This window comes from Marmota marmota, unplaced genomic scaffold (genome assembly GCF_001458135.2).
Source record: "Marmota marmota marmota unplaced genomic scaffold, marMar, whole genome shotgun sequence".
NCBI lineage: Eukaryota > Metazoa > Chordata > Mammalia > Rodentia > Sciuridae > Marmota > Marmota marmota.
This window is the reverse complement of record NW_026000005.1, coordinates 353,343-367,363: the sequence shown is the minus strand read 5'-3', so window position 1 is coordinate 367,363 and position 14,021 is coordinate 353,343. Positions and strand designations below refer to the sequence as shown.

General features: G+C 36.7%; 1 protein-coding gene across 2 annotated transcripts in view; it reads left to right on the top strand.

Annotated features, from left to right (window-relative positions):
• The window catches only part of Pde11a (phosphodiesterase 11A), a 381,408-nt gene that overhangs the window by 147,417 nt on the left and 219,970 nt on the right, over positions 1-14,021 (top strand). For both annotated transcript variants that reach the window (XM_048808008.1, XM_048808009.1), the window contains exon 5: positions 5,566-5,630. In XM_048808008.1, the coding sequence (XP_048663965.1) occupies positions 5,566-5,630 (65 nt within the window). The remainder of the gene's footprint in view (positions 1-5,565; positions 5,631-14,021) is intronic.

The following is a 14,021-nucleotide window of genomic DNA, read 5'->3' as shown; positions in this document are numbered from 1 at the left end:
ATAGGTATCCTATATTATATATATATATATATATATATATATAGAGAGAGAGAGAGAGAGAGAGAGAGAGATAGGTATCCTATCTACCTATCTATCTATTGCTATATAGAGAGAAATATATTGATCTATCTCTCTCTCTCTCTACACACAAACACACACACACACCTCTCTCTATAAATACTTATATGTATATGTAAAAAATACATATATAGAGAGAGATATCAATATCTATCTATCTATCTATCTATCTATCTATCTATCTATCTAGAAGACCATGCCCTTTCTCTCTGACTTCTTTCCATCCCTCTGTCTTGTGTTACCTCATACCTAGGATTCTTAACTGCTTTCCAAAGTTGCCAGTCCCTGGAGGCCCCAATATTCCTTATTGCTCATTTTTATACAAACTACACTCTTGTAATAGGTCCCGTTGTTGAATTATGTTCAGTTAAACTCTTTCTGGTGTTCTCTGTGTCTTCTGCCAGAGCTGACTACTGTAGTTCTTCAAGCTGGAGAACCTCTTCATTGCTCAGCCTAGAGCATGGCTGCTCATGCTTTAAGGCTCAGGTAATATGGAAATTCTCTTCTGTGCCCTAATGCACGTCGTAGGCACATCGTGGTGAAACCCTACATTTTTTAACTTTTCCCCCCTCTGTGCTGTACTGTGTTGTGACTTCCTGAAGGACAGAATGTTTATATCCCTTGGTTTCTTCAGAGCTATTATAACAGTGTTTGATGCAATAAGTACTGGGTAAGTTTTGATTGAGTTGAATTAATGATTAGAATCATTAATAAGGGAGAAATTTATGAAGACGGTGATGATGGATGATTATTTAATTCATTTTTTGACCCTTTGAGTAGCCCTATTGAGAAAAAATGAGGGTTCCAAAAGTTTGGAAAAAGATTGGTGAATACTTAGTAGATAATTTTCTTTTTGGATGACGGAGATATCTGCTTGAGCATAGTTTTGTTTTTTAAATTGTTTTTGAATTAGAAGAACAGAGAGAAACCAGGCTAACTGGCATTTGATAAGCATCCAAATCAAAAAGACTTCTGTCCATGGAGCTTTTCCAAAGAACAAGCAGGGGATATTTTGCTTACTTTACTTGGTGTGTGTGCTGTTTCCCCAGGATGTGATCTCCAGGGCTGCTCAACAATAAATGGGACTTGGAACCACTTGTTCAGTCTCATTGACCTGTAAACCACTTCTGAAATTTTCCTTATAAGTGTATCTTTTTTTTTCACTTAGTGTATGTGAATGTATGTATTTAACCCATGTTTATTTAGTATGTATGTAATAACATCAGAATTGGATTTAAATAGTATATTTTAAAAATTAATAAAACTCAAAAACGTCAAATTGGTCCAAGTCAGGAAAAAAAGCGTGACTTCTACTCTCTTTTATTTATTCATTCATCCATTTCTTTTTGTTTATCTTATGGGGGTGCTGGCAATCAAACTCAGGGCCTCAAGCACTCTGCCCAAGTTCTCTACCACTGAGCTACACTCCCAGCCCACCTGTTTCCTTTTGATTCTAATTTCTCCAGTGTCACTCTATATATATCATTGAATTGTATAAGCTTCTTTTTATTCTTATATAATATGAAATTTTGCCAACTAAAGCCTAAGCCTCCATGTCTAGAGTCTTGCTGGGGTTTTATCACAGAAACCTAGTTGGCCACTTACGTGATGACCTCTGTCTCTTTTCCTCCAGAGTTCCACTGATACCAAGTGACCCAAAAGCCCCATGTGAAATCACCCCCATTCTAAATCACACTGTTCCTAACTGGCTATCCCAAAGCCCCAATCAAGTAAGCAGGTTCATTTATTGCAGAAGACATTCCAAGGGGTTAAAGATTCCCTCTCAGGAGCTAGGGGCCAAAGCCTGAACTTTGAGCAAGGTTAAATTCCTTGCTACACACAAGGTCAACCCCATGGTTCAGTGTCTGACTTCGGTTATTACAGCATGGGCTGAGATAGGGGGTATTCTCTATGGGATGGAGTGCCAGAAGTTGAAAGATACATCATCTTGGGTTTTCCCTTTATCCATTAAACATGTATTTAGAATATCAAATACAAATAAGACAAAATGTTTTGACTGTATTTTTCTTTTCAACAAAGTGTTTTTTTTCTTTTCAGTGACTTTTTAAAAAGCTCTTCTTATATCTACATTGTGATATTTCATTAAGAGGAACTTGTACATATCTATTTTTATTGTGATTCTACATCTATAAGTTATATGGCTTGAAATTTCAGGATATCCTATTCTCTTACTGTTTTTTTTTTCTTCCCTTGTCTCCTCCTTCTTTCATTCTTTCCTTCCCCCCCCCCCCCCCCTCCTTCTCTCTCTCTCTCTCTCCTTTTGAGATGGGGCCTTGGCAATATTGCCCAGGCTGGTCTTGAGCTTCTCGCTCAGGCAACAAGAATGCTGGCAAAAGCCTGATAGATTAGATCTTTAAAATAATTGCTACCTCCAGGACAATAAAATTGGAACCATTGGGCTTTTCTTTTCTGATACACAGATATCACTTCCTATTCTCCTTGGATAAAATTCATTTGCATTGCTATAAGACAAAAATAGTTTGCATTGCTGTCAGTTTTTCAGAAGTTAACACCTACCCTTACAGAATTGTAAAATAATCTAAGCAATAGTAAAATGAAGTATTCTTAGTAATATTAGAGAATTTAATCTATCAGGTCAGGAAATTAAAAGATGCATCCTGCTGAATTTCCAAATGCAGAAACAATAGTTTACTAGTAATTTGATTGATTTTATACCAAGTTAAGTTTTTTTATTTCAAGTTATCATTATTCTGTGTTTATTATCCAAAATTGGGCTTAGAATAGGATATTTAGTATTTTTTAAAGCAGGGTTTAATCTAAATATTGTGGTTTTGAAGGAGTCATGTCTACATAATTTGCTACTGCAATACCACTTGCTCTTGCTTGTGAAGACAGCAAGGGGTAGTAGAAAAACTAGGGCTGTGGAATCAGAAAGACATGTTTCAAATATCAATTCTGTTAAGTTACTGCTTATATGGCTTCTAGCAAACCCCTTAATCATTCTAAAACTTATTTTCTCTTTAATAAAATGAGATAATATTTACCCTGTGTTTATGTTGTAAGCATTGGCACACACATAAAGGATTGGTCATAACATGCAAAATGCCTCATTTGTTGTAAAACAGCAGCCTAGAACATGATAAAAATGGAAGAATTTACTACCATGAAAGCAAAAATAATGGAAAGAAATTATAAATTATGAAAGACCAAGGTGGACATATAGGACCGACTCAGTGTCTGACAATCTCTTACTCTGCAAACATAAATGAAATGCTTCTACTGTTTTATATTGTTCTTGTTATAACTAATAAAACTGTATTTGGATACAGTTTGAAAGATTTATTATTTGATGGTAGTAAATAGTCTCTTTGTGACTTGCTAGCCTGAGATTCAAGAATATTATAGCTGGATCAAGATTTCTAAATGATTAGTTTCTCTTTAAATCCTCACTTAATTTAGGTAGGTATTCCAGTTACTTTTGCTGTGTAACAAGTAAGCCCAAAATGTAGAGGCCTAAGCCTACCATTACAAATTACAAATTAATTACAAATTTGGTGGATAGGAATATGGAGAGGGCACAGTGGGATATGCTCTTTCCAGGATATGGAGGCTGACTTATTTGTTGGGAACTAGAATCATCTGAAGATTTCTCAGGTGCCTGGTAGGGGTAGCATAAAGGCTCAGGCTGCTGAGCAGAGCACCTGTGTGTGGCTTTTGTATGTGGTCTGGCTCCCTTTCAGCCTAGAGGACTCAGGGAAACTGGATTTCTTACTTCGATATCCAGGCTCAAGTGTTCTATCAGACGAGGCAAAAGCTGTGTTCCCTTTTATGACCATCTGGAAAGGCATATAGCAAGTCTTCCATATATTACATTGGCTGAAGCAGTCAGAAGTTCAGCAGGTTCAAGGACTAGGGGCAGACTGTATCACTTAGAGGAAGGTAGCAGTGTCTCATTGTAGAGAATGTGGGATAGGAGATATTATTGAGGCCATCTTTGGAAATAAAGGTGAACACTGAGTAGATTCTGTAGAGGCTCATTTTACCTTTTAATATGAAATAAAATATGTTCTGTGGTTGTCAAGAGGATTTCCTTGCAACTGACCTATTATCACAGTGTACATTCAGGTAATTGTTCCCAGTTGTCTTTGTGATGTCCCTTTCTTTTCTGTTTCCTTTTTCCTCATGTTGCATTTTCCTAATCTGGACTCATGACCTCACTGGTAAAACTGTGAGCGCCTTCCCTAGTGTCCCCCACCTTATTGTGAATTAGCATCAGCATATTAGAGAACATTCGGCCTTTGGTTTTGTGAGATTAGCTTATTTCACTTAGCATGTTAATGCTCCTTAGTACTTGATGTTAGCAGTGTTGTATAAATTCTTTGATGATAGGAGTTGTTCTTTTTCCATCAACAATATTTTCCATCAGTATTTCACCTATTCTGTTTCCAGATCATTTTCTCTGGTGCCCATCAATTCCTTGTAAGTGGTTAATTTAAAAGGCCTTTGAAGCATAACTGCATCTGACTAAGCCAGTTCGAAATGTCAACCTTGGGAACATCTAATAACATTCAGATGTACTCCTTCTAGCACAAGGGTCATATTTTTCTACCACGTGGTATATTTTGTCAAAAGAGGGCTAGAAATGGTCCCCTTCCCACTCAACATTTGAAGTATTTTTGAAAGAGCTGGTCCTTGAAGATCAGGCAGATTTGCTTTAATTCCAGTTGCCTCACTTCATTGTGCAAAAACTGAGCTAGTTTCTTAAAAAATATGGGTTATTTGGCCCATTTATAGACTGAAGATAAAAATATCTACTTTATAAAATTATAATGAAAAAATTAAGAACCAAAGAAGTTTCCAGTGTAGGACCTGATTTATAATAAGAACACACTAATAGCTAAAAATGAAAACACCATGTTGACATTTTCTCTGTGCTCATAAATTCCCTTTCCACATAGTAAGTCTGGGTCGTACTCTTGTACTGAGGGTGCTGGACTGGAGATGGAGAAAGTGTCCACCCCAGGGATGATCATTGAAGAAGGTGATTTTTTTTTTACCCTTCGGATGTTGACACCAAAATGTTCATCTGACAACAAAAACGAGCCAAGGAAACTAACTTCAAGAACCTGATGTGGATGTTCCTTTTGGGAACCTGCTGCCCCACCTGGTTTTCCATGGATGGTGATTGGTTGTTAACAGAACAGTTTTAAAAAATTAAATTAAGTATCCAAATGAAATGTTCCTTTTCCTGACCTCCACAGCTTATTGTAAAAATGTATACAGGTTTAGTAAAATTTAATTTGGCAGTATATGCTGTGTAAGAAGTGAAATACAAAATGTGGATTAAAAGTTTCTTCTCTTCCTTGGAATCTCTCCATTTAAAAATCTCTCTTTAATCTGCAATCATTGTAATAATCATTATAAAGATGGAAAATGTTTATTGCATTATTTTAAACCATGAGAAAGACTTAATTGACCTAGATTTGCTGTCTTTTTGAATGGCAGGTGGTGAAGTTTACCAAATCCTTTGAATTGATGTCCCCAAAGTGCAGCGCTGATGCTGAGAACAGGTAGGGCTTGAGCTCATGTTTGTTTTTGTTTTTTAATATTTTCATTTGTTTTAATTAGTTATATATGACAGTAGAATGCATTTATGCACTTTGATATATTATACATAGATGGTATATAATTTCTCATTTTTCTGAGTGTACAATGTTGCAGAATCATGTTGGCCATGTAGTCATATATATACATACAGTAATAATGTCTGTTTCATTCTACTATCTTTCCTATCCCCACATCCCTCCTCTTCCCTCCCATCACTTCCCTCTACCTAATCTAAGGTAATGCTATTTTTCCCTAGTGCCCCCCACCTTATTGTGAATTAGCATCAGCATATTAGAGAAAACATTTGGCCTTTGGTTTTGTGGGATTAGCTTATTTCACTTAGCATGTTAATCCTCCTTAGTACTTGATGTTAGCAGTGTTGTATAAATTCTTTGATGATAGGAGTTGTTCTTTTCCCATCAACAAGTACAGCCAAACATCACTCTTCTGTATTTCAGAGCTTAAATAAAAACCATGACTGAATAATGATGTCTGTACAACTAGCTTGCAGTTTATGAAGCTAAATGTTAGTACTTATACTGTGATTAAAATGTTGTCTTTAGATTTTAGTCCCCCATTCCCCTGAATGACTCCCTGAATGGTCTGAGATAAATTGTAAAGTATTCTGCTGCTTTCCAAACTTGGAATCCAAATTCTTTATGCAAGTTAATATGGAGTAACAATGGAGCAAATCTGTTTTCTTTAAGCCACCAGTTTCAATTTCTTTTGTACCAAACATTAGACTGAAATTACTAATGAATAAAATCAGTTTTTAAATGTTCCCTAAGTATGCAGAAAACCTAATTTTCTGCTTTATTCTGGCCCTTTGCTTCTCTTCCTCTCTTTGCTGGCTTGCATTTGGTGAACAATATCTCTTTAGGAAAAAAAAGAGAAAGAGAGTTTCAGATAATTTGCTATTTGTCTCTGCTGGCATCTTTGGGGCCACAGTAAAAATGAGGGTTTGGGAACAACTAGTGAATATCTCTAAGCTTTGCACCACCCTGAGTAATAGCTGGTCTGGTATAAAAACTAGTTCTGTAAGGGAAGGGCTAAAAAAAATATGAAACTGATTAAAATGCAGAGATTGGAGAAAAATAGTGCCCAGGACAGTTTGAGGATGATAACGATGATGATGATCCAACATTGCTAACAACATGAGCTGCTTCTAGTCACTGAGTACCAAGTATGCCAAGCAGTATGCCAACCACTTGACAAATACAAAATATATACCCCAAAGGCACTCCCCCAGAGACCCACCTCCTCCAGCCATACCCTACCCACCTTCAGTTACCACTCAGTTAATCCTTATCTGGGGATTAATTCACTTATTGGGTTAAGGCTCTCATAACCCAATTATTTCACCTCTAAGCCTTCTTGTATTACCTCACACATGAGGTTTTGGGGGATAGCTCATATCCAAATCATAAATAGCAAGTTTGCCTTGTTGAAAATCAGCAGGCCAGAAAGAGGTAGCCCCAAATCCAAGGCCAAGATTGTTTCTCCCAACCTCTGAACTTTGACCCCTTTGCCACCTATAATTTAAAATAAGATAGTTAATCCCATACAGTGAATACCACTTGGGTTAATGTTTCTCAAATCTGGTTTATTCATCAGAATCAAGCTTGGAGAATTCGGCAAAAACTAAATTTTCAAGATGCACACTGAGAAATTCTGATTCAATGTGTCAAACGTGAAGTCCTAGAGATTTATATTTTCAAAAGGCTTTCTAGACAGCACCTATTTCAAGATAGAATATTCCAGGGTAATCTGATTTTTAATATTTATTATTGCCTTTAATTTCAGAAAATAGAAATCAATAAAGTTAAATGACTACTTCATTGAGTCACTTTACTTTTTAAAAAGTATATGAAATTTAAAAGAGGTCTCTGTTATATTCTGCTTGATTTCAGTTATACAGCTTTCTTGGAAAGTTAAAATTATAGGAATAGAAAGCAGGTTAGGCGGCTAGGGTTGTGGCTCAGCGGTAGAGCTCTTGCCTAGCATGGGTGAGGCCCTGGATTTGATCCTCAGCACCACATAAAAATAAATAAATAAAAAAGGTATTATGTCCAACTACAACTAAAAAATTTTTAAAAAAAGGAAAGAAAGCAGGTTAGTAGTTACCAGAGCCTGAAAAAGGAGAGAGAGCTTGGCCAGAGGGGAATTTGGTAGTGACAGAACAGTTCTGTACCTTCTTTGGGATGGTAGTTATACAACTGCCTTTGTCAACACTTGAAGAATTAAATATTTTTTAAAAAGAGTGAATTTTACTTTCTGTAAGTTACACCTTAAAATGAGAAAAAGGGACCTTTTGTAAGAGGTTTTTATATTCATGAAAATGTATTTATGTTCACATCTGTATGTAATGACAGCTAATAGAGTTATCAGTGTTATGCTCAGAATTCTACCTAAATATAATGCTATAAAATAACATTTGCCACACTAGAGAAAATATCTATTCATGATCACTTTTTAAACTAGTTACAGCCTCATGTAAAGTATATTTCTCCTATACGGGGGAGCTTTATGGAGTTATTAAAGCACAACCTTTAAAATCCTAAGCCTTCAATATTATTATTTTTATGTTGAACATGTTTTCCTGGTACTTCAGAGTTAAATACTTCTAGCCTTTTGATTATTTTTAATGCTGAGAGAAGTTCCATGTCAAAATGAAATGACCCAAGGCACAAACTGCCCTTGGAAAACTTTCTGATAATTAAAAAAAGAAGGAGGAGGAAGAGGAGGAGGAGGAGGAGGAGGAGGAGGAAGAAAGGTAGGTCAGATTTTCTTTAAAGAGACATTTGAAAAGTGCCTTTGAACTTTGACATTATGAGATAGTCCTCTTCATCTTTCTATTTATGGATTTTAAACTAATGGAGAACGTTCATTTACCTCAAAAGGCCTTTCCTTCATTGCCGAGTAATTTTCCTCTTGTAGATGTAATTTCCTCCAGTCCTTTAATAGAAGTTAAAGGATAAAGACAGGGGGCTCTGGCATTTGCAATGCCAGTGGTATGGAAGGGATATTGAGACCCACGATGAGTCTACAAATCACAGCCTGCTCTCGACACACTGTGAATCTTTCCTTTGACCTTTCGTCACTTAACACCCCTGCTATACATAACGTCCATTAAATACCTCAGTCCTCTGAACATCATTCAGATATAATAGTATAGCTTTTTAAAGATAATCTCTATGTCTTCCTGGATCAATATATCAGGGTGCTATTTCAATTCCTATGAAATCTGGTTTGTGGCTTGATGGTTTTTATAGACAGTCCTTGAAGACTTTTTTGAATCAATTTTATCGCTGACTCCTCCGTTCTGCTTAGTGTGTTATGCAGTGAACTCCTTTGTCATAGCTGGTCTCTTGGTCTTCCTGCCACGAATAATAACCAGTTCAAGAGTTGGAAATGATTTGCTCCATGCCTCTCAATGAGATGTGTGTCACCTCTGGGACATTCTTGACAACCTCTCTGGTGATAATATTCCCAATGTATCATGAAGGACTTCCATTGATAAGGAGTATTAATTATGAAAAAGTCATTTTATGTTGAGTCATATTCCTGTCACTTCCCCCTATTTGTTCTAAAATTTTCCATTGGAGACATTTTGTCTTTATTTAACAGCCATATCGTAACCAGATTTTACCAGGCCTCCAGACTATGACTATAAAGTAGGGTTATATTGACAGTGGATAATCTACACTTAGTCACTTAGTTACTTCTCCTCCAAGGTATAGGCCCTGTGTTAGCTTTTCATTGTTGTGACAAAACTATCTGACAGTGATAACTTAGAGCAGGAAAGTTTATCTTGGGCTTATGGTTTCAGAGGTTTAGTCCATGGTTTGCCAACTACATCACTTTGGGTCCAAGCTTAGGCAGAGCATCCTGGCAGAAGGGCATGGCAGAGGGAAGCTGCTCACCTCATGGTAACCAGGAAACAAAGAGAGTGAAGGAGGAATCAGGGGGATAAGATTTAATGCCCAAGGACATGCACCCAGTGACCTACCTCCTCCAGTCAGGCCCCACCTGCCTAGAGTTGCCACCCAAGACAGCAATCTTTTCAAATTATAAATCTATCAAATAGATTAATCCACTGATTAGGTTATAGCTCTCACAATCTAATAATTTCACCTCCTGCATTAACATAGTAGCTTTTGGGGGACACTTCATATCCAAATTTTAATAGGCCCCCAGCTCCTTAAAAAGGCCAACTTTAGAGTATTTCTAGTGGTCTGTAAGATTTCTTAAACCAATTTTATTACTGAATCATTGTTTTTTCTAAATGCTCACCCATAAATCTTCTCCCTCTGGATATGGCAGAGCAGCCATGGTCTTGCTTTTGGCATACAGGGTATGGTTTTCCTTGCCCACTGCAGAGTTTCCATGGCCATAACTGAACTCCTCACAGGAGCTCTGCCTTCACTCCCCACATTAAGATACACTGGTGATCTTCCCAACCAAAGGACAGTGTAGAAATAGAAAGAAGGCTCACCATTCCTACTGTTGTCATAGCCTGTTGCCTGGCCCCTAAATAGCCCTATGTACCCCATTTTTATAAGTCTTTTAATTCATAAAGCTTTTGTCTGCTGCCCTTCTTTTCCATAAGACTCAGACTTAGTCCATTGGGCTAGGCTTGAGAACCAGATTAGGGGCCAACCACTAAGTTATTCTCTTGATTTCCCCACTTTTCTTCCATCTCAGCCACCAGGCCTAGATGCACAAAACATCTTCCTCACAGTCCCTTTCCTTTATGCACATCAATTCTTGCAAATAAAACCTTCCTCAAATGCAGATATGTCTCATTTTAGGCTCATTATGTCCTGCTATCCATGATTGCAAAACAATTAAATAATTTCTGTAAAATATTTATGCAAGGTGGTATCTTAGCAAAAAGGAGGGGAGGAAAAATAACTTTTTCTCTACCCTTCTGAGTTCCTACCTGAGACAGGACCTTTTAACAAAAGGCAGAGTAATAAGAGAAAATCAATTTGAAGTTATTACCTTGTGTATCTCACATAAGGATGGGAGATACCCTGGGGAAAATGAGTAACTCTTAATGAGCTGGCTTGGAACTAGGGTTTACACAGCATCTTCAACAAAGAATCCTATATTTTTGCGATGTGACAAGACAAAGAAAAAGGACCTTGAGTATTGAGCAACAAATTATGGGAATGCAAATAAATGGGAGTTAGTAAAGTTTATTACAGATTCCTGTGGTGCCATCTTGAGGTTGATAAAGATCTAAATTTGTCTCTGGTGATCAACCTTTGTCCTTCCTGGTAGAGAGAGGAAGAAGGATATTTTTTGTAGATTTAAGTCCTGCTATAAGGCAAATAGCAGGTGGACAAAGAGCTTTTTTGAATCTGCTTTTTCTTAATTGTATTCACCACAAAATAATCCTTATGTCAAGTGTCATAATTTGGTGTGGCATATTTTGATCTCCCATTTCAACCAACTCATCCGGGAAGTAATGGAAGGTGGTCCTCAAGGAAAGGTTTTGGATGGGGTAAGACTTTAGTTAGGTCCTGAAGGAGGATGGGAGGTAGTGATGCAAATACCTTTTAAGAAAAAGTTATGTCATAAGCAGAGGCATGGAGGTGAGAGAGAGTGAACAGGATGTTTGGGGACATTTAACTAGGTCTGTGAGCTGTTGTCACAAGCATCATCATCATTGGTGGTGATGCCGTCTAACTCCTGATGGAATCCAGCTGCCTAGAATGCCATTTGAATGAGGTGAGGATGATGCCAATTCTTCCTGATGCTCAAATCTTCCTAATTGGCCTGGAGACTAGATGCTTGTCTGCATGCTCACAGGGGATCAATATCACATAGTGACATGTTGAGGTCTGTGTCTTGAAAAATCATCTGGGCAATAATATGAAAGGAGGAATGGCAAACTAAAGTCACCCAGGTTTCATCTATTGTCTGAGCCATGGGACAATGGTTCTGTCCTGGAAGACTGACACGGTTACACTGTCCTTACTTTCTCCAGATCAACATCTGCTGTTCTTTGACTCTTCTTCCTATTTCAGTCTCTGGAATTTTGACCACCCTTTTTTTAATCTCTCCGGATGTGCTCCAGCTTGCCCAAATCTGTCATAAAATGCTGTTTCCCAATACAGAAAATGATTTCCTGTTTTTTCCCAGAATCTAGACATGTTAGAAGGAGACTCTTAATGCATTGATTATTCACAATCATCTTGTATAGGCTGACTTTCTTTTAAATTAAGAACTTACCTGATCCATCCAATTTTCATCTTCTCCAGGTCACATTTTAGGACCTTTCCTAAGAAACCTAAGAATATTTGGTGAATTAGCCTGAATAAACTTTCCTGGATCTCTTTTTAGCCTTTAATAAACCTTTTTTTCTGCCTTCAATGGTAACAGGTTATTTGTATGATAATATATCCTTAGAAAGGAAAAAGAACATTTATGCAAGTCTTAATAGTTAAGATTTTTTTTTAGTTTAAGATATTTGGCTATATTCTGTTTGTATATATTTTAGATATAATATAGATATTTTGGAAATTGTACTTCCTCAGCTCTGCTCCTGAAGGTATCAAAAACAAACAGAAAAAATAAATAAAATAAATAGTAACCTGGTATCTGTAATTTCTAGAAGGTAACAACAACCTAAATATGAATTTTTCATGTAATAAATCAATGGAATGTAGTGAAAAATGGTTTAAAATCCAATTTCTTTACCCATTTTAGCCTTTTGAGAATAGGGAAGTTGTGGGAATTAAATTTATCTCAATGGGAACATATCTTTTTGAAATATATTTAATCTTTTTTGGTATACATTATGCAATATTTTTTGAAAAATTTGATTTGTTATATATGACAATAGAATGCATTACAATTCATATTACAAATATACAGCACATTTTTTCATATCTCTGGCTGTACACAAAGTAGAGTCACTTCCTTCATATCTTCTTACATGTACTTAGGGTAATGATGACCATCGCATTCCACCTCTTTCCTACCCTTATACCCCCTCCATTCCCCTCTCTCCCCTTTTCCCCCTTGTCCTATCTAGAGTTCATTTAATCCCCCCCCCCACACACACACAGCATATTATGGATCAGCATCCTTAAATCAGAAAAATCATTTGACATTTGGTTTTTTGGGGGAATTGGCTGATTTCACTTAGCATTATATTCTCCAGCTCCATCCATTTACCTGAAAATGCCATAATTTTATTCCCTTTTAATGCTGAATAACATTCCATTGTGTATAAATACCACATTTTCTTTATGCATTCATCTACTGAAGGGCATCTAGGTTGGTTTCACAATTTAGCTATTGTGAATTGTGCTGCTGTAAACATTTATGTGGCTGTAGTCCCTGTAGTATGCTGTTTTTAAGTCCTTTGGGTATAGATGGAGGAGTGGGATAGCTGGATCAAATGGTGGTTCCATTCTCAGTTTTCCAAGGATTTTCCATACTGCTTTCCAGATTGGCTGCATCAATTGGCAGTCCCACTGGCAATGTGTAAGTGTGCCTTTCCCCTCCACATTCTCACCAACACTTATTGTTGTTTGTATTTTTGTATATTAGTGACAAATCCCTTAAAGGAAAACTACTCCATTTATAATAGCATAAAAAAAAATAAAATACTTTGGAATCAACTTCACGAAAGAGGTGAAAGGCCTCTACGATGAAAACTACAGAACACTAAAGAAAGAAATTAAAGAAGACCTTAGAGGATAGAAATATCTACCTTGTTTTTGGATAGGCAAAATTAATATTGTCAAAATGATCATACTAACAAAAGCACTATAGAGATTTAATGTAATTCCAATCAAAATTCCAATGACATTCCTCATAGAAATAGAAAAAGCAGTCATGAAATTTATCTGGAAAAATAAGAGACCTAGAATAGCTAAAGCAATCCTTAGCAAGAAGAGTGAAGCAGGTAGCATCACTATACCAGAACTTAAACTATACTACAGAGGAAGAGAAACAAAAACAGCATGGTACTGGCACCAAAATAGACTTGTAGACCAATGGTACAGAATAAAGGACACGGAGATTAACCCACATACTTACAATTTTCTTATATTTGACAAAGGCACCAAAAGCGTACATTGAAGAAAAGATAGCCTCTTCAACAAATGGTGCTGGGAAAACTGGAAATCCATATGCAACAAAATGAAATTAAACCCCTATCTCTCACCATGCACAAAACTCAACTCAAAAGTGGATCAAGGACCTAGGAATTAAACCAGAGATACTGTCTATTAGAAGAAAAAGTAGACCCAAATCTCCATCATGTTGGATTAGGCCCCAACTTCCTCAATAAGACTCCTATAGCACAAGAATTAATATCAAGAATCAATAAATGG